The sequence below is a fragment of the Cynocephalus volans genome, chromosome 6, assembly GCF_027409185.1.
Source record: "Cynocephalus volans isolate mCynVol1 chromosome 6, mCynVol1.pri, whole genome shotgun sequence".
Classification (NCBI taxonomy): Eukaryota; Metazoa; Chordata; class Mammalia; order Dermoptera; family Cynocephalidae; genus Cynocephalus; species Cynocephalus volans.
The window spans coordinates 107,851,758-107,874,070 of NC_084465.1; the positions used below are offsets into that span (position 1 = coordinate 107,851,758).

The window sequence follows — 22,313 nt, forward strand, 5'->3', positions numbered from 1 at the left end:
AAACGTCCGTACTATTTTCCATAAAGGATGTGCTAATTTACAGTCCCACCAACAGTGTAGAAGGGTTCCAAAAAGTGGGCATTTTAAAAGAAACAAAATCTTCCCCAGACCCCCCAGTAATTTCCTCCTGCAGCTCCATATCTAGACATGGGCCAGGCCCCTTCCCATCCCTTTATTGGCTCTAGGATGAGAATTACCACAGCTACCTTGATCCTGGTTTTGGGGTTGAAGCCCATGACCTCCCAGAGCAGGACATTTCCCAGGACAAAATCAGCGAGAAGAGGAAGAGCATGGATATAGGGAGTCAACCAGCAGCATCTCCTATGGCAAGAAAGAAAGAAGTGCCCTTGTTCACACCTTATTTCAAACACTGTGCTGGGAAGCTTTGTGTCCCCAGCATGTGACAGGGACCATGTGATGGGGTTTTAAACACATCAGCTCTGAAACTCACAACAACTCCATGAGCGATCCTTTGTCTTCCCCTTTTTAAAATTGAGGAAACGATGTTTAGGGAGGTGAAGTAGCTTGTCATTTGGCATTTAAGTATCAGACAGGCTTCAGAATCAGTGTTCATTCCACTATCTCTGACTTCCACCCTCTTGTTAGTAACATCAGGCCTCTGTTTATAAGGAACAGGGCAGTTCTTTTATAAAATCAAAGAATACTGGAACTCTCCCTTCTTTTTGATAATGTTGGCAGAGAGGGGAAATTTAAGTTCCCCTCCAAGATACCTCCTAAAGTACAGCTTGTGAGTTGCCACAAGTTTCATATATCCATTCACTGTGCAAACATTTGTTCATTCATTCATGTACCCAGCAGTCATTTACAGAGCAGCAGCTCTATGCTGTTCTCCCTGGGGATGGATATTCAGGTAAACAGATATGGTTTCTGCCCTTAAGGAGCTCACAAGTCAGTAGGGAAACCAAGGCGGGAACCAGAAATCACAGGACAGAAGTAGAGAAATGTGCAAGGTACAGGAAGGAGGAGAATCAGCTCTGTCTAGCTCTGCCATGGAGGTTTTCCCAGAGGAGGAAAGGAATAAACAGGGTTTTGAAGGATGAAGAGTTCATCCAGCAGACATGGGCATTCGAGGCAAAGGACACAACATGGGCAGAGGCTGGGACCACAAAACAGCCTGTTAGTTACCAGAGCTGACACTGACATTGCTCAGTGGCTAGAGTAGGCTCAGGTGGAGACATTGTGTTTGATGACATGGGACAGGGGTCAGATCAGGATCCTAAGGTGATGGGGAACCCTGAGAGCCTTTACTTAGAGAAGTGGCACAGTTGGGTTTTGCATTTTAGGAAGATGGCCTTGTTCAGTCACCCAGTTTGCATTTTCTCTTCCTTCCTAACAGAGTCCTTTTTGTGTTCAGAGCACCAACAGGACAGGCTAAAACACTCCCTCTCGAGACCCCCTAACAGCTAGGTATGGCCAAGTGACCCAGTACTGGAATTTAGTACATGCGATTTCCAGGAAAGTTTTCTGTTGCCCCTTTCCTCTTCCTGCTTAGAATTGGAACACAGTGACCAAAATTCCTGTGGCCAAATTGCAGTCATGAGGACAAAAGTTACAGACCAAGGATGGAAAGCAGAAAGATAGAAGGGACCTGGGTCCTTAATGTAATCCTTGAGCAGCCACAGCCACCCTGGACTACCTGCCTCCTTTCTTTTTATGGTATAAACGCAAGCACACCCTTTACTAGTTTAAGCCACTGCACTCCCTGACAGCAGAATGTCACTTGACACTTTTGGAGGCAGACTGGAAGGCAGGAGGACCACACTGAGGATGGTGAAGAGGGACACATGGACCAGGAGGAGGAAGGGAGTCTAAGGTAACCCCTCAGTCCTGGGTTGGGTCACTGCATGATGGTCCAGTTAAACCCCCAAGAGGAGGAGTGGGCATTGGGGCAAAAGAAGCGAGTAGGTTGAGTGTGTAGTGCTTGCAGGGACACCTGGAAGAGATGTCCATGAACCCGAAGAACTGAGTCTGGGCTAGGAAATGATTCAGCATCATGGGCAGGTGGGGGTGGCTGAGGTCACTGCCAAGGCTGACCACAGTCATCAGTGAGAGGGAAGGAAAGAAGAAAAGAGCCCAGGGAAGGCCACCGTTTATAGGGCTCATGGAAGAAGAGGACTCACCCAAGAAGACTGAGCTGGAACGAGGCAGGGTGGGAGGAAGGGTTCAGTCCAGGGGCAAGGAAAATTGTGCTAATTTGGCTGATGTGTGTTCTTTAATGGATCATTGCCTGATTAGAATTTTTCTTTCCCCAAACCCTCCTACGCTTTTGGCAGGACTGTAAATTAGTGCAGCCATTATGGAAAACAGTATGGAGGTTCCTCCAACAACTACAGATAGAACTGCCATCCAATCCAGCAATCCTACTGCTGGGTGTATACCCAAAGGAATGGAAATCATTATGTCTGAAGGATACCTGCACTCCCATGTTTATCACAGCTTTATTAACAATAGCCAAGAGTTGGAACCAACCTAAATGTCCACTGACATAAGACTAGATATACGGAAAATGTGGTATATATACTCAATGGAATACTACTCTGTCTTAAAAAAGAATGAAATTCTGCCCTTTGCAGCAACATAGATGAATTTAGAGAAAATTATGTTAAGTGAAATAAGCCAGGCACAGAAAGAGAAATACCACATGTCCTCATTCATAAGAGGGAGCTAAAAAATAAACAAATTTTTTAAAAAGATACAACAATCTCAATAATACATTGAACTTTTGAAAGGAGAGAACAGAACGGAGGTGGGAAAGTGGAGAGGTAAGGCGGGAATTGTTGAAGGGCCATAAAAAATGATCACATTGTATAATGTTGAGTATACTAATTATCCTGATTTGAGCATCACATATTGCATGCAAGTAATGATATTCAACTCTTGTACCCCACAGATACATACAATCAACTATGTTTCGATTATAAAAAAAAAAAAAGAATTTTCTTTCCCCAGTTATTAAAACAGACACTGATTCAACCCAAGGTCGTCACATGTCAATGGCTGAGGCGCCCCCCTCCTGGACTCCCTTGGCAGGGCACTTTCTCCCTGGCAAATTTTATCTTTAACATTCTGCAAAACATTTCCCTGCACCAAGGCTCATCGCCACCTCTGTCAACCTCCCTCGAGTATTTTTGGATGGATTTCCAATTCGATACATGAACATTCCATCAGTCAAAACAATCTTTTTAATGAGCCTCTTGTCCCGACAGCTGTGTTGAAGATAGGGCATGGGAAGCGGGTAATGGAAATCTAGAAAATTGTCCATTCTGGATGGCAACCTTAATGTGAGCCCCACACTCCATTTCATACGCAAGCCTGCCATCTTCTTTTAAAAATAAAGAAAAAATTATGAATTGCGAGAAAGATGTAATTTGTGCAAATGAAAAAAAATATCTTCTGATCAGACACTTAGAGAAGGATGAGAGGAAAGTATAATCATTGAGTGCCAAGTGAGTACAGGGCACGCAGCTTCCTGCCGGGTGGCCCTGGGCATGTCTCTGATTTTCACTTATCTTCCCAACAACCCGGGGGTGGGTGATATTACTCTTGTCTTCCAAATGAGGAAACTGAGGCTCGGAGAGGTTGAAGCACATGCCACACTCACACAGCTTGGCAGCAGCAGAGCTGAGGTTCCAGTCCATGTCCCCTGACCTCCAGCCCCCACCCCAAGCTGCCACTGCATTTCTGGCAACCAAATATTCATATTCATAAAATACAGCCACCTTCTGGCATATTCCATACAGATTTTGAATTTCCAAGTCATTGGGAAGGGGAATGTAGAGAGGGAATAAGGGACGGTGATCCTGAAGGTGGCAGAAGCAGAATCAGGATGGGGAAGCAAGGCTAGTCTGTAATCACACTCCCAGGGCTGAGGACCCACAGGGCAGCCAGGTGCCTCCAGGCCCTGGAGAGTGATTATTTCCTAGAACGGATCTTTACCCTGGAGCAGAGAGAGTGTGCTCCAGCAGATGGGGAAGATCCGTGTCTTTTCTAATTGTAAAAGGGGATCTGGATGCAGTGGGTGGAATTGGGAAACGTGCTAGAAACAGGACATGGGCCCCTCTCTTCCATTTGCTTGTCCTCGGACTCTGCGGCAGAACCACCTCTGTCCTAATGAAACTGGAAGTGCACCCACCTGGCGTCTGCCTGGCCACTTCTCTGCCACCAAGAAATGCATTTCATCTCCTCTCCCACCTTCTCTTAGTTTCAATTAAGAAGAGCCTTGAAAAAGGAGGATGTGATTTTTGTTGATTAATATATAGCTGAGGCAAGAAACCTAGAATTTACGTGGCTATTTTTTAGGGAAGGACACTGGAGAAAAGAATCCTTACAACAAAGAGCGAAAAGAAGTCTCTGGGTTGTAGAGTATGAGTTGGCCTTGTGTGAAGGTCATTTCAACAACTGGGCCTTTGCTTCCTACTCAAGCACAACATTGAAAAAGGGAGAGAGAAAGAAAATCGGAGGAGGCCATGAATCCCAGACAAGCCAGATGTTTCAGGTCATATGTGCCAGACATCTGAGCAAATGCTGGAGGTGACCAGATGTTTGAGTGTTCCTGTAGCACCTGCAAGAGAAAAGGCATGAACCAGGTTTCCAGCAGGGCCCAGCCCAGGAGCACTTGGTCCATTGCTTTGAAGTTCTCAAGGGGCTCAGTTCCTGAAGAAGATAATGCCCCCCAAGCCCAGCCCACCCCACACCATGTCACAAAGAGGCAGAGCTGCTTGGCTTGGGTGCCCCATAACCTGAGAGAGCCTCTCTTCTCATGCCAGTGATCCTGCAGCCAACAGAAGCAGAATGGTACCTCCCCCAGACCCGGGCTGGAAGGTTGGGCAGACAGGACCCCTCCCTTCCAGAACAATCGATGCCCCAGTGTCCCCAAGGTCCTCTGAGAAGCTGCACTGACTCTGTGTGTCCCCACGGACCTGAGCATCCCTAGGGGGCTGACCTACAGGTTTACAGTGTTTTTATTATTAAAATGTGAAATGATCATCTAACAGCCTAGGTTTGATATACCGGAAATAGTTTTCAGGATTTTAGATGGTATATGTCAAAGGTAGAGCTATATGTCCTGGATGGAAGTGAATGAAAGCAAGTTGTAAATCCATATACAGCATAACCCATTTTTGTGAAATTATATCTATTTAGGTATATATATTCTAGATTCTATATATACCTAAATACAAATATATATTCTATAGATCTATTTGGTACATATTTAGGTATATATATTCTATTTAGGTGTGTATATTCTATAGGTATATATATTCTATGTACTATATATTTAGGTATATGTCTTCTATTTAGGTATATCTTTTCTATATATTCTATTTAGGTATATATATTCTATTTAGGTATGTATATACTATATTATATTTATACCTAAATACATATATATAGTCTATAGATCTATATCTAATATATGTATGTTAGTATAGACATTTAAATTATCTGGAAAATACACACTGAGCTCCTAAAATGGGAAGAGAGATTTCAAGAGAATTCTCTCCCCACCCCTTTTTTTGTTTGGTGTTCTGTATTTTTACAATATTTTGTTTTACTTTTAGCAGGCATGTATTCATGTTTTTTAACTTTTATTCCCAAACATTTTCAAGCTTACAGAAAAGTTGCAAGAATAAGAAAAGTAAAAAGAGCATCTATTTACCCTATACCCAGAGTTATCTGCCATTAACATTTTATCCCAATTGCTTTATTATTTGATTATTTTCAAGAGCTATTGCAAATATATTTATATATACTTTTTCTGATCTATTTGAGGGTAAGTTGCCTGCATCATATCTGTGTGTTTTCTCTTCTTCCCTACACAAAAGGTAGTCTATTATAAATATATATATATATATATATATATATATATGCTTTTTTACACTTTATTCACTTAATAGTTTTTCTCAGAAATTGCACCATTATCAGTTCATAGAGATGGTCCTCATTCTATTTTACAGCTGCAGTGTGTGTGCGGCATAATTTATACAATTGCTGTCCTAAGGCATGCTTTAGTTTGGAAGGCAGCAAAAGCAATAAAGATACATAGTAGAAAGAAAAAATTTTTTTTCAATTTTATCTGTATTTGTTTTTGTGGGGTACAGTATGTACTTTCAATACGTGCATATATTGCATGATGATTCACGTAGGGTATACAGTATAGTTTTGTACCCATTAGTCCACCACTTCTCCTCCCTGCTCCGGCCTCTGGTAATCATTATTCTACTCTCTACTTCTATGAGAACCACTTTTTTTTTAGGTTCCACTTATGAGTGAGATTACGTGGTATTTGTCTTTCTGTGCCTGACTTACTTCACTTAACATGATGGTCTCCAGTTCCATCCATGTTGCTACAAATGATAGGATATCATTTCTTTTTATAGCCAAATAATATTCCATTGTGTATATATGCATATCACTTTTTTAATCCATTCATCTGTCAGTGGACATTTAGGTTGATTTCATTTCTCAGCTACTGTGAATAGTGCTTCAATGAACATGGGAGCACAGGTGTCTTTTTGATATATTGATTTCATTTTCTTTATTGATTTAGTCCAATAGTGGGCTAGCTGGGTCATAAGGCAGATCTCTTTTGTTTCTCTGAGGAACTTCTATACTGTTTTCCACAGTGTCTCTACCAATTTACACTCCCACCAACAATGTAGGAGGGTTCCCTTTTCTCTACATCCTCGCCAGCATTTGCTATTTTCTATCTTTTGGTAATAGCCATTCCAACTGGGATAAGATAATATCTTATCTCATTGTGGTTTTAATTTGCATTTCCCTAATTATTACTGATTTTGAGCATTTTTCCATGTGCTTGTTGGCCATTTGTAGGTCTTCTTTAGAGAAATGTCTATTTAGGTCCTTTGCCAATTTTTTAATTGTGTTATTTGTTTTTTGCTGTTCAGTTGTTTGAGTTCCTTATATATTCTGGATATTAACCCCTTATCTGATGTGTGGTTGACACTTTCTCCCATTCTGTAAGTTGTCTCTTCACTTTGTTGACAGTGTCCTTTGCTGTGCACAAGCTTTTTATTTTGATGTAGTCTCATTTGTATATTTTTGCTTTAGTTGCCTGTGCCATTGTAGTCTCACTCAAAAAAGTGCTGCCCACTCCCATTTTGTGTAGCATTTCCCCTGTGTTTTCTTCTAGTAGTTTCTTAGTTTCAGGTTTAAATTTAGGTCTTTAATCCACTTTGAGTTGATTTTTGTGTGTGGTGAGAGATGGGGTCTAGTTTCAATCTTCTGCATGTGGATGTCCAGTTTTCCCAGCACCATTTATTGAAGAGGCAGTCCTTTCCCCATGTATATCCTTGGCACCTGTGTTGAAAATCAGTTAGTTGTAAGTGCATGGATTAGTTTTTGGGCTCTCTATTCCGTTCCGTTGGTCTATTTGTCTGTTTTTATGGCAGTACCATGCTGTTTCGATTACTGTAGGTTTATAGTATATTTGAAGTCAGGAAGTGTGATGCCTCCAACTTTGTTCTTTTCATTCAAGATTGCTTTAGCTATACAGGGTCTTGTGTGGTTCCATACAAATTTTAAGACGTTTCTTCTGCTTCTGTGAAGATGTTTTGGTATTTTGATAGGGAATGCATTGAATGTGTAGATTGCTTTGAGTAATTTGGACATTTTGATGATGTTAATTCTTCCAAACACCTGAAAAGAGGAAATCGAAGCTCTAAGAGAAAGTCTTTGTGGGGCTGTGGGGAGAGTCGGAGGCCAGCAAGCCCTGGAGCTTGTTCCTTAATTCTTGATTCCCACTGTCTTGGGTCGGGGTCCCTGAAAGCGAATCCTGAGACAGGGATGGAAGTTGTCTCAAGCAGGACAGGAAAGGAGACAAAGCCAGGCAGAGATGTGGTCTTAGCTGTCCTCTGACTTCAGCCTGGTCCACAGGAGTTCCAGAGCACTAATTGCATCAAAAGTTGGTCCCATCCTGAGGCAAGGGGGCTGACTCCCCGCAACCCCATATACCTTCGTGTATTTTAGGAATGTTGAAGAATCAAAATAAGACACGGAATGAGGCTTGTTCACAGTGTCTGGCCTGTAGTAGGTCTTCAATAAACAATTGTTTTTATTATTATTGTTGCTATTCTCCTTTTCTTTTATTTTGGCAACATCTTTATTGAGATATAATTTACATCCATGCAATCCATCTATCTAAAGTGTGCAATTCAGTGGTTTTTAATATATTCACAGAATTGTACATCTATTGCCACAATCCATTTTGCAACATTCTTATTTCATTACTCCATAAAGAAACCATGTACCCTTTAGTACTCACTCTCCCATTTCCTTCCAAACCCCCTCCCATCATCCCCAACTCTAGGAATCTACTTTCTGTCTCTGTGGATTTGCCTGTTCTGGACATTTCATGTGAATTGAGTCATTCAGTGGAAGCTGAACTTTTGTACCCTTGTGTCATTCAGCCATTGGCTGTGCCTCCCCCCAACCTCCCCAAAAGAAGGTGGCCTTCTGGGAAAGGGGCAGCCATGAGCCCTTAGAAGCCAGGCCTCCAAGCAGCTGGAGGATGGATGCACTAGCCTTCAAAGGGAGCCACGCAGGGATACCAGCGGCATCCACCCTAGTAATTCACGTGAAAGGGCTTTGTTAAGAGTGAGATGAAAGGGATTATCCAGCATGATAAAAGAGCAACAGGGAGGGTAGCAGTTGCTCAGATGTTCTGGATAAACAGAAACTTATTTGTGTCATCCTGGGCAGTCCCCCTTTTAATCTTTGCAAGGCTCTTGTGAGATCAATGAGGAATGCAATCTCAGTGACCAAACTCTCACACCCATGATGGGAGTTTAAATGGGTTAGATTTTTCTGAAGAATAATTTGACAGTCGTATCAAAAATCTAAAAAGTAGGAATAGGAAGACTAAATTTTTCCCCCAAAAGGAAAGGATGCCTATTTCCACCACTCCTTTGTAATGTTGGAGGCCCTAACCATTGCAAAAAGCAAGAAAAAGAAATAAGAGGCATAGAGATAAGAGGTAAATTGTATATATTTGCAGATGGTATGCTTTTTTTTTTTTACTTAGAAAATCCCAGGAATCTACAAAGTGATTACTAGAACAAATAAATGAATTTAACAAGGTCTCAGGATGTAAGGTTAATAGACAAAAATAAATTATATTATATACTCTCAGCAAACAATTAACTGAAATTGTAAAAATAATTTGATGTATAATAGCACCAAAAAACATAAAATACCTAGGAATAACAAAGGACTCCCAAGACCTCTACCCTGAAAAGTACAAAATATTGCTGAAAGTAATTAAAGGAGACCTAAATAAGTGGAAAGATAGACTGTGTTCATGGATTGGAAGACTATTGTTAATGTGGTATTTTCCCCAAATTGATCTGTAGATTCAACAAAATCCCAATCAAAATTCCAGCAGTTTTATATTTGTGTAGAAATCAGCAAGCTGATTTTAAAATTTCTGTGGAAATGCAAAGCCAAAACAGTTGAATTAGGCCTGAATTACTTTTTTAGGCAGAAGGATGTAGACACTTAGTTTAAGTAGATGTAAAAGTGTCTTTCTCACCATCAGTACAGATGCTCTTGTTTGTGGAATAATTGACCTATTGTATGTCCATTAAAGCAGTGTTCTTTGTTGGGCAAATATGCTGGTCTTCCCAGGTTGGAATGGCATCCATAGTTTTCTACTCTAAACTACAATTAAGTCTTCTCTTGTTGTTTCCTTTATTTTTAAGAAGCACAGAATCTTCCAGTTTTTGAAGAATCCAGAAATCTTGGCTTGAACTTTGACCAAATGTATTTTTTTTAACGGTGTGCTTTTCTCCATTACTGGGGGTAGCCTTCCCCCTGTTTTTGTAAATAAAGTTTTATTGGCTCACACCCATGCCCACAAGCTTACATAGTTTCTATGGCTCCCTTCACCCTACAAAGGAAGGCAGAGTCGAGCAGTTGCAAAAGAGACCACATGGTCGACAAAGGCTGAAATATTTATTATCTTGTCCTTTCCAGTAAAAGTTTGCTGACCTGGGCTCAAATAAGTGGGAAGTGATATCCCAGTCAAGATCATGGAATTTGGGAATGCAAGGGATTAAATCAGTAGAAGACTGAGAATGGAAGTGATGGATGCTTTGATGTGTATCACGAGAGGAAGACACACACCTGACCTTGGCACTTTGTTAAAGTCATTTCCATTTCAACCAGTCTTTAGCCCCATGCAGCCTTCTGGCCTGGCCTTCCCCCTGTACTCCTTGCTTCCCCTGCCCTCCAGCCACGACAGAAGCTGAACTGGAATCCCAGTGCTACCACCCACTCGCTGACCTTCAGTTGCCTCCCCTGGAAAAGGCACAGAAGAGTTTAGAGGATTAGAAATGCTAAAGAGGAAATGCTTAGTAGGTGGCCATTCTGCAGGAGGCTTTGTTAGTACTTGGTGCCTGCTGCTTCCTAAACACACCTCGACTCCCTTCTTTGCTGGTGACATTCCCTGTGCCTGATGTGTCTCTGTTTTACCTCCACTTGGCAAGTGTTTTGGTTCAGAGCACTGACTCTGCCTTGCCACTTACAGGCCAAGTTAGGCAAACTACCGAATGTCTCTAAATCTCAGTTTTCCAATTTAACCAGTAAAAAACAAGTAACCTGATTTAAAAATGGGCAAAGGAGCTGAATAGGTGTTTCTCAAAGGAAGATATACAAATGGCCAACAGACACATGAGAAAATGCTCAACATCACTAAGCATCAGGGAAGTGCAAATCAAAACTACACTGAGGTATCATCTCACCCCTATTAGACTGGCTATTATCAAAAAGACAGAGAATCACAAATGCTGGGGAGGAGGCAGAGAAAGGGGAAACTCTCCTACACTGTTGGTGGGACTGTAAATTAGTGCAGCCACTATGGAAAACAGTATGGAAGTTCCTCAATCAACTACAGATAGAACTGCCATATGATCCAGCAACCCCACTGCTAGGTGTATCCCCAAAGGAATGGAAATCATCATGTCAAAGGGATACCTGCTTTCCTATGTTTATCACAGCTCAATTTACAAATAGCCAGGTTATGGAACCAACCCAAATGTCCATCAATGGACGACTAGATAAGGAATATGTGCAATATATAATCAATGGAATACTACTCTGTCAATAAAAAAAAAAAAGTGAAATTCTGCCGTTTGCAGCATCATGGATGAACTTGGAGAAAATTAAATCAAATATAAGCCAGGCACAGAAGGAGAAATACCACATGTCCTCGCTCGTAAGTGGGAGCTAAAAAATAAAAAAAAGAACAACAATTACAATAATTCATTGAACTTTCAAAAGGAGAGAACAGAACTGAGGCCATTAGAGGTCAGAGAGGGAGAGAAGGAGAAGGTTAGTGAGGAATTCATAAAGGGCCACAAAAAATGATTGCATTGTGTAATATACCAATTATCCTGATTTGAGCATCACATATTGCACACAGGTATTGATATTCAGTGCTGTACCCCACAGATACGTACAATCAATTATGTTTCAACAGATTTGAAAAAGAAATTACTTGATTATGAAGAATAAAACCAGGGTGATAACCATGCCTCCTTCAGAGGAAAATTGTGGGGATTAAATGGGTTAAAACCTATAAAGTGCCTAGAATAACGTCTGGCAGAGAGTGAACTCCCCATAAATAATAATAATATAGTGACCACCGTAATCATAATCCTCCTCCAGGCCCCAGATCAGACATGAGCAGATAACTGAGGGTGTGTTTTGATCAAAGCCGCCCCCTCCAAGAAGCTCTCTTATAAGGCCTTTGGCTGTTTGTACCTGTAAGACAGTGGACAGAGCATGTGCTTCTGAGTCAGCCTGACTCAGGTACAGATCCTAGCTGTGTGACCTCAAGCAAGTCACTCCACCTCTCTGGGCCTCATTCCCTCATCGGTAAGAGGGGGATACTGTTTTCCTCCTTATAAAGCTTTAATGAGATGATGCATGTGCAGAGTGTTCAGTTTATAGGAGGTGTTCAATAAATAAAACACTGCTAAATCATGTCACTTTCTGCACTTTGTTATGAATAGCTGTTTCCATTACTAGCCGTCTGTAGACCTTGAACTCTTGATTGGTAGCAATGGTCCCACTACACCCCAGCAACATCTGGCACCAAGAGGAAGCTCAGCAAATGTTAGCTGCCTCGAATTGCCTGAAGAAACAGCCTCCTGCCTTACCCAGAGAACAGACCTTGTTATCTCCACATTCGCCAGCAGTCCTTGGGCCACAGGCATTTAGGCACTGGGAAAGGTACATACCAGTGAAATCCAAATGCAAGGATTATACTGGAATCTAGACTTCCCCAATTGGCGGCTCAAGAACTCTAACTTACTAGTGAAGACCCGCTTACTGAATGAGTCAGGTGAGGCTTAACCCTGATTTCACATTTATAGCCGTACCTCCCAAACCTGCTTAAGAAATAACTGTCCCTCCTCCCTGGCCTGGTGACCTTCCCTGAGCACTGCCCAGCATCTCTGTCTCAAAGCCTGCATCTTGCCTGCCTGCTGAGGAAATTCTTAACCTGCAGGCGGGATTATTTATACCCACTTTCTGTACATTCACACCCCAACTTTATTTTCCTTTTCTCTCTTTTGTATGAGTCACCTGTCTTTCCTTACCACCAAGGCAGAATAAATTGAGTACGAGTGACGATTTATGACACAATTCTTACTATTATAGCTGGCAGTAAAATACATAGCATTTCTGTAAATATATATTCATGCAGGATAAAAGTAAAAGCTGTCCAGTTAGAATTAGTTCACACCTTCCAGGCCTGAGCCAGTAACGCCCAAGCGTTAGGGAAGACAGTTTTATTTTTATTTTATTTTATTTTATTTATTCTTTTTTTTTTTTAAAGATGACCAGTAAGGGGATCTTAACTCTTGACTTGGGGTTGTCAGCACCACGCTCACCCAAGTGAGCCAACCAGCCATCCCTATACAGGGATCTGAACCCGTGGCCTTGGTGTTGTCAGCACCGCACTCTCCCATCCTGGGAAGACAGTTTTTAATATCAGAATTGTACTGGGTTGCTTTCTGATTTCCTGATTGATTTGAAGCGAGTTTCTAGTATTAGAATATTAAATTATACAGAGATTGTATCCCCGACCTCTGATTGATTTGAAATGAATTTAAACCAGGACCGCTTAAAAATAGCTTTGATAGCATCTTTATGACTTGATACCGTGGAAAAATAAATATGAAACTAATGCCTTGGAAGTCATTCTCTGCTGATACAGTGGCTGTCTTTGCTGGGAATTCTTCTTCTGGCAGTAATTTTAAAAGATGCTTGTCATCTCCTTACAGCAGTTCATAATTCAAAAACAATCTATACGTAATACTCAATTAAGGAACCATAGAGGCATGTCGGCTGCAGATGACTGATGAACAGCCTGTATAGAAATTCTGCACAACTCTTGAAAACACTGCTAAGATCAATCCCCCATCAGGGAAACCATGATTTATTAATACATTCCTTACCTCCATCGAGTTGCGAATCAATGCTTTCCTATCAGAAGCTAATAGAAAACCAAGATGGGTAAAACTTCTTATAAGACTTCTCAGCCTGTCAGCATGAAAGGCACAGGATTATAACTTGACCAGAGCCTGCAGGTTGCAGAGCTACGAATGCTGGGCTGTGTTCGTGTCCCCTTCCAGCGGTGAGCCCTGCCCTGGAGAGAGCCCACTGTAGGGATGATGAGCTTGTCGCAGGCCTCTGTTTCCCTCCAAACCTCTCTGCTACCCGTGAGATAGGCATTATTATTATTCATCTTACAAATGAGGAAGTGGAAACTCACAAAGGTCAGAAAAATGCCCAAGGTCCCAAAGCAGAACAGAACCTGAGTCTGCAAGGCTGGTTAAGAGCAAGGGCCCTGACATCCCAGTACCCAAGTGCTGATTCTGGCTGCCCTGCTCTCTAGCTGTGTAGTTTTGCATTAGTGTCTTAACTTCTCTGTGCCTGTTTTCTCATCTGTAAAATGGAGATGGAGTGAGTCCCTAGGACATGGGTCCATTGGAAAGATTCAGTAAGGTAAGGATGAAAAGGACTTTAGCGCCTTGCATGGCACAGAGTTGCTGCTGCCACCGTTCTCCTTCCACACCACCTTGGTGTCTGTCCTTACTCGAGGTGGGACAAGAAGAACATGTTCAGGGTTCAAAACTCCTGGGCTTCCCAGGAGCTTAGAAATAGATTCAGAAATTCCCACTACCAAATACTCACTAGGCTTCTTCTGGATCTGGCTCCAACCCAAGAAGTGGCTTCTGCATCTCCCCACCACTCAACATCTCATTACTGGATACATCTAACCAGAAACATCCTAGAGCCTTGAACTCAACACCAGAGCCCAGGAGGATGGAAGTGGTCACATCTCCTTACTTTTAAGATGAACTTGAGCCTCCGGCCTGACCATCCTTTTGCATATTTAGCACGTGGTCATTGCTTGATTTTTCAAGACCCCAAAATGTCAAGTTCCTCATTGGAATGGTGGGGTGGGGGTGGGGGTGGATCTCTTTTACCAGAGGGCAAAAGGTTTTGAACACAACTACTTTGCTCACTGGCAGTCTTCATCTTTATTTCTCTAGTCCTCTTTAGGCATCCTGGCTATACTAAGAATACTCATTTAGTCACATCGTCTGTGACTTAGGACATTAACAATAAACGGTGAGCCTTCAGGGCGTAAGGGGAAGAGGGAGGGTTCGTGCGTGTTGCAGAGGAGCCCAGCCGTGCAAGGTCCGGTGAGATCTGCTCTGAAAGCTTCCCCGCCCCCACTCCCACATTAATGCTCCCATCTCTGTGGATGCCAATAAATATGGCGTGAAATTTAAACATAAATGAGTTTTTACAGCTAATTACGGCTAATGCAAGCTTCTTTCAAAATTGCCAGACATTCTTTCCAAAATAGTACAGTTTGCAACTATGAGTTAGGGCATAAAGAACTAAATTTCATAAACATCATTTAGCATACAAAAAGATAATAATAATGCTAAGTGCTGTCTATTCGGCCACTCAGAACTCCCCGAGGCGGATCTAATCTCATACGCTCCCATTTGGGCCTAGAATGGCACAGGCCATGAGGCTTTGAAATCCCAAGAAAGCAGTCATTTCCACATCCCCTCCAGTCTGTGGGATCAGAGCTTTTCCATTCTTCATGCGGCGAAGACCCATCGGGCACCTGACCCAGTGATTCTAGCTGCAGTCTTGGAACCACATGGCTCGGACCCTGGCGTGGTGGCCCCCGCACCCCATCACCCTTGCCCCCGATCCTTCTTCATGCTACCCTTGCCCTGTTCACATTGCCTTGATGTTTTGTTTCTGATCACCAGATCAATTCATGATCATCATAAGCACTACACTACAGTGAGCAAAAACGGAGAAGTCGATAGCCAGCCCCTTGCTAATCCCACCCCTCACCCCCTCCCTATGAAATTACCAGACATACGCACACATACCCTCTCATATATACATTATCTTTATTTTACAAACAGAATCACACACCACTTTTTCTTTGTTGTTTTTTTTGCCGCTGGCTGTTCATACTTAAAAATATATTTGGCACCTTTTGATGCCAGTACATGTAAATCTATATCCCATAATTGAACCAGTCTCCTATAAACATTACAAACAGTGCCCTGGTGAACATTGTTCTATATACTGTATTTATGCCAACACACGCAACATACATACATCTTTGGACTCTTCTCTGGGGATTTCCAAAGGATAAATTTCTACCAAATGCTTTTGCTGAGTCAAGGGGAATGCACAGTAAAACGTGAGACAATATTGCCAAATTGCCCCTGAAATGAGTTGTGTCTGTTTGTGTTCTGATCACAGCAAATGGAGATCGCTGTTTCTCCCACTCTTGGCTGTTGTAAGTAGGGAAACTAAGTCACCACCTTTGCATCCCCAGCCGTGCACCTCGGCTCCCGTGTGTCCACACCTGCCTACATGTGTGTTTCCAGTTCCTGGCAGTGCGCGTGGCTATGGTTCTGTTTAATTCTACCAGAATCCTGCTCACCAGAAGCAAAATGTGAACATTTTGAATGTATCTCCTTTGGGCCTTTTTCCTCTCTCTCCCCTCGCTCTCCTTTGTCCTTTTCTTTCTCCCTCATCTTCCTTTCCACCAATCTCAGTCCCTAACTCCTTCTTTGTTTCCCACAGTGGAACTGGTGGAAATTCTTCAGATCCTGGAACAGAAAAAAAGGACATTAGGGAAAAATTAAGGGAATCTGATTATGCAAGTTAGTTCATAATAATGTATCCATCCTGGTTCATTGATTGTAACAACTGTACCATCCTAATGTAAGATGTTAACAAATGTAGGAACCTGGGTGTGGGGTATATGGGAATTTTCTGTACTATCTTTGTAATTTTTCTGTAAATATAAAATTGTTCTAAAATTAAAAGTGTGTCTTAAAAAATAGGGATAATTTACTTGAGTCATCTTATCTCCTTAGGCACCTCTTGGCTGTGACAGTTTCTCAGGCATTCCTTGTTTTCGATGACCTTGACACTCTTGAGGAGTACTGCCTGGTCGGGTTTTTTGTAGGATGTCTCTCTACTGGAATTTGTCTGTTTTTCACGTGATTAGACTGGAGTGAGGGGTTTTAGGGAGGAAGACCACCGAGGTGAGATGCCATTTGCATCAAAATTATATCAGGAGTGCGTACTACTATCCGCATGACTCAGCACTGTTGATGCCTGTCCGGTTTCTCCACTGTTAAGTTATCCTTTTTTTTTTTAACCTCTTTTTTACACTGTACTCTTTGAACGGAAGTCAGAAATCACAGCCCACACCCAAGGGGGAGGAGTTATGGTCTACTTCCAAGAGGGTGGAGTGTCTGCATAAATTCTTATTATTATTCCGTATGGGAGATTTGTCATCCCCCCTCCCCCCACTACCACCCATGTATTGATTTAATCATTCATTTATATCAGTATGGACTCGTGAATTTTTTTTTTAATACTTTGCATTATAATTCAATACTAGTTTATTTTGTTGCTGAAATTGCTAAGCTTTGGCCTTTGGGGACTCTTTCACTTGTCCTGTGTCCCTTTGACATAAGACATCATTATGAGTTTTTTTGTTTTCTTTCACTTTCTTACTTTCTGGCCCGAGGTTCATCTTGTACATTTCTTGCCCCAGGCCTGTAGTCAGCCATTTCTCCAAAGATCCATTGTTCCTTTTATGAGAGAATGGTCATTAGGAACCAAGATCTGAGTGCTAAGTGTGCTCATTGCTTGTCCGTGCCCCTGCATCTAGGTGCTGTCGGCTGACAGAGCGAGGAAGTGTGTGTCTCTGTACTTCTAGCCTGTGTGCATACACATCCATAAATATTTCTATGTGCAACCACCTGTGTCCATGTTAAGCTCAGCATGAGTTCATACTGATATCTCCAACTCTAATCCATTACCACATGGATCATTTTACCTTTCTCCCTTTCCCATAAATTTTTTTTGTACATTTTTTTATTAAGCTATAATTCACATACCATAAAATTCATCCTTTTAAAGCATAACATTCATTGGTTTTAATATATTCACAAGGTCTTGCAACCATGACCAGTATCTAATTGCAGACCATTTTTATCATTCCACAAAGAAACCCCGTATTCATTACCAGTCACCCCCATTCCTCTTTTCCCCCAGCCCCTGGCAAACACTAATCTTTCTTTATCTGTGGATTTGCCTATTTGGGACATTTCATATAAATGGAATTATACCTATGTGGCCTTTTTTGTCTGGCATCTTTCACTTAGCATAATATTTTGGAGGTTTATCTGCATTGTAGCATGTAACAGTACTTCATTCCTTTTTATGGCTGAATACTACACCATCATATGGATAGACCACATTTTGTTTACCTGTCATCAGTTGATGGACATTTATTTAGGTTGTTTCCACTTTTTTAGGCTATTATGAAGTGCTTCTATAAACATTTACATACAAGCTTTTGTGCAGATGTATGTTTTCATTTCTCTTGGGTATATACCTGGGAGTGAAATTGATGGGTTGTGGCAACTATGATTAATATTTTGAGGAGCTGCCACAGTGTTTTCCAAAAGAGCTGTACCATTGTACATTCCCACCAGGTTCTAATTTTTCTAAATCCCTGTGAACACTTGTTACTTTTCATCTTTTTTGTTATAGCCATCCTAGTGGGTGTGATGTGGTCTTGACTTGTATTTCCCTAATGATTAATGATGTTGGGCATCTTTTTATGTGCTTATTGGCCATCTGTATATGTTCTTTGGAGAAATGTGTGTTCAAATTATTTCCCCATTTGTTAAGTGGGTTTTCTTTTTTATTGCTGAGTTGTAAGAGTTCTTCATATTTTCTGGATATTAGGCCCTTATTGGATATATGATTTGCAGATATTTTTTTTGCATTCCATGGGTTGTCTTTTCATTTTGTGGATAGTGTTTTTTGAAGCACAAAAGTTATTAATTTTGATTAAGTCCCATTCATCGATTTTTATTTTAGTTGCTTATGCCCAAACATTTTTATGAAACATGATAATTTTACATATTTTCTAGTAAAGTATCAAGTTATTCGGTATTATCATCTTCCTCCCAATCCTGACAGATAACTTTTATGTGTTGTAATTGTCCATTAAACTTCCTATCTGGACATTTCTGTTTGAGTTTTAGTTTCACTTTTAACATTAAGAAAAAAGGGTTCTGTTAAATATAAAAAAATCAGTAGTTAATTCAATTTACTAAAATATCAGTGTTTGCTCATCATTAATTTTTAATATTTCATTCCTTCATTTACCGAAATGTATCTCATAATAATTCTTTTAGTGAAGATTTGATTCCACCTTTTAATTCACTAATTTCCTCTTTGATTAGTGTCCAGTCTAGAATTTATCTCGGTTGTTTTTATTTGAAATTTCAATGGGTATGTCTTTTATGTCCACCATTTCCAAACTTTCATTACCCACCATTCTCATTCGACTTGTGCCTGTTTTGTTTCATAATCTTTCTCTTTTTTTATGGATATTGGTCCTTTATTAAAGACTTTGATATCCTAAACATATTTGTTTTAAATATTTGCCAGTTTTATACAATTATCTGGATCAAATTCATGTTCCTGACTGAATAGTTTATAGACCATTATACTTAGCATGAGATTTCTTCATAAGTAGAATTTCTTTGTGGTAGAATTTTTAATTGCAGATCCCATTTGAGTAAGAGGTATTTTTTGTTTTGTTTTTCCGTCACTCTTTCTCTCTTGATTAACTGTCCCTGTCTATTGGATTTGGTTACCTCTGCCACCTCCCCCACTCAGGACCAGGCCTTATAATGGTAGTTTGGGGCCCCACATTAATATTGGGAAAATGTGTTTCAGTTTGTAGACTTGGGCCTGTGTCTGTCCTTCCTTCCCAGAGCCCTCAGGTTGCTCTAAGCCCCAGCCCAGTGGTGTGCTGGAGACAGTTCCTACCAGCTCTTTAGAACCGATTATTAAATCTTAAGGAATGTTGCGATCTGGTTGTTAAATGGCCACTATTAAAAATTAAAGTATATGAACTTACCATTAAATAAATTACAGCCATGTGTCAATTAATGATGGGGATATGTTAGGCAATTTCATCATTGTGTGAACATCATAGAGCATGCTTACACAAACCTAGATGGTACGGCCTACACACTTAGCTATATGGTATAGCCATTATAGTCTTTTGGGGCCACCATCATATATAAGGTCCATCCTTGACTGAAATGTCGTTATGTGGCACGTGACTGTGTTATAACAAACAGGTAATAAATACTCAAAACTTATCACTTTCTAAATCTTTTGTTACATGTTACTATTAACTGTGCTCTTAAGGTTGTTTACAGCTTTTGTGTCTGTGTGGTGGAAATACTATATAACAGTGAACTACTGGGCGTCTCTTCCCACGGCCAGCCGGTTCAATGATATCATATTGGTCACTTGAAATTGGCCATGATGGAAATATTTACACCATGGAAATTAGTAAACATTACAAATTGGGCCTTTTTTTTTTTTTTAATAACTTAAACATTTGCCTGCACAACTCTGCCCCAGCCCCTGGCAGCAGCAGTTTTCTTATTTCCTTCCATAAACCAGAGGACCTCATGCTGGCCCCTTTCTCAAACAGGGGCCAGGCTTTATTTCCTCATCACACAGAAAATATTCTCAGTCTCTATGATTTTCTAAAACCTTAATTCCTGACAACATTTTAATCCCATTCATTACTTTGTCTATCTATTTTGTTTTTGGCCCACAGAGCTATTTATTTTGTTTTTAAGTCTACCTATATCCTTTGGTCAAATTTTTTACATTTTTTCTATCATGGGTATAAGTTTAGAGCAGAAGAGATACACCATATGTTGAACATGATCTGCTGTCTTGATGAGAACCCCATAAACATTATTTTCAATAGACATACAACTTCCATCCTACGGACCTTTGTCTTGGCCTCAAAATGTTTTCTTCAGTCTCCTTTATCTCTTCCCAAAGTCATTTACTTTATCTTTTTTATCAGTCCATTTTCTGTTACTTATAACAGAACACCTAAAACTGGGTAATTTATAAAGAAATAAAATCTATTGCTCACAATTCTGGAGGCTGGGAAGTCCAGAGTCCACGGAACACATCTGGTGAGGGCCTTCTATGGTGGTGACTCTACAGTGACAACCAGTGTGTCACATGGCAAATGGCTGAGCAAGAGAGAGCTAACCTGCTCACTCGCTCTCCTTATAAAGCCATCAGAACCACACTCATGACCACCATTAAACCATCCACGGATCAACAATTCAAGAGGGTACAGTCCTCACAGTTTCATCATCTCTTAAAGGCCCCACCTTTCAATCACCATAATAGGATTTCTCACTGCTACAGTGGGGGTGCAGTTTCCAATACAAGAACGTTTGGGAGACACATTCAACCCATAACACCTTCCTTCTCTTATCTTGTTCCCTAGTATTTTCTTGTACTAGTTATGACAAACATGTTAATAATATATTGTTATATGAATTATGCTTGAAAATATTTTGGATGTCACATAAGTTGCCTTCTCTTTTATTATACAGAGAATAATATTGTGAATAAGACATTGGAGCCCCCTGGTCACCTAAATGGAAATCCTCGGTCCCCTAATGTCTCTTTCCCTTTCCTGCAGGTATCAAAGCTGTGTTCTCAGGCCACTACCACAGGAATGCTGGGGGCACCTACCAGAACCTCGACATGGTGGTGTCGTCTGCCATCGGGTGCCAGTTGGGCAAAGACACCCATGGACTCCGAGTGGTGGTGGTCACTGCAGAGAAAATTGTGCATCGATACTACAGTTTAGATGAGCTGAGTGAAAAAGGAATAGAAGACAAGCTACTGGATTTGATGAAGAAAAAATGATTGCCTTTTATAATCTATGCTCTTTTCACTTCCACTATTTTTTATTTTGCCAGAAACAGCAGCTGCACACAGCCCCTTGTGGAAATGTAAAAGCAGACCCAGCAGGTTTGTGAATTTATGTCCTTTTGCATAAATCAGAGAGCTGGGTCCTATCCTAAATGATATTCAAAATAGAACTTCTTCCCTTTAAAAAAGGAGAGAGGGAACCTGGAAATAATTTTTTTTTAAATGGTATTAGACTCTCTCTGCATGGATGTTTGAATAAATTTTCCTAATGCAGTGTTTCTCAGTGCTGCTTTTGAATTAGATTGTTTTCTGGTAGTGCGTGATCCACGTCCACCTATCGACCTTCATCCCAACTTGATATCCAAGTGTGAGCTTTGATAATTCCTTGAACAAACTGCATCTGATTATATTAAATTGTGGTCATGACTCCCAAAATGCAAAGCAAAACAAAGGTCATTTCTGTTCCTTCCTAAAAAAACAAATAGCTCTCCCTCCCATTACCAGAGCCACACAGACTTATTGTAACAAGGATCCAAGTAGCCAACATTTGCTGTTAAATTCTGACATTTCTATTACTGCTGATGATAGGAACAGAACACAGTTGATACCAGTCAGACTTCCTTTTTTTTTTTTTTTTTTTCCCTCCTGGTGCCTAGAAAAGTCACCTTTGCACATCACCTGGCCATTTATGAGAATCTCATCCAAGAGACTAGACCTGAGGCCCTAAAATACTGCCTGTGCATTCACTCTCTTGGCAGCACATTCTGAGTTGGTCATCTTTCACATTCTGGCACTGCAGTAGCCCTGCAGATGGGTGTTCTCGTGGGATCAGAATGCCCCTCAGTTTCTGAGACTCTTAACTGCATCTACTTCGACAGAAAGAATGGGAACGGATGCAGAGTTCTGAAAAAAAA

General features: G+C 40.9%; 1 protein-coding gene across 1 annotated transcript in view; it reads left to right on the plus strand.

Moving 5' to 3' along the window:
* CPPED1 (calcineurin like phosphoesterase domain containing 1) overlaps positions 1 to 22,074 on the plus strand; it is a 118,282-nt gene extending 96,208 nt beyond the window's left edge. The window contains exon 4 of the mRNA XM_063099706.1: positions 21,164 to 22,074. Coding sequence (XP_062955776.1) covers positions 21,164 to 21,393 — 230 coding nt within the window. The 3' untranslated portion in view covers positions 21,394 to 22,074. The remainder of the gene's footprint in view (positions 1 to 21,163) is intronic.
* The last annotated feature ends 239 nt before the right edge of the window (positions 22,075 to 22,313 follow it).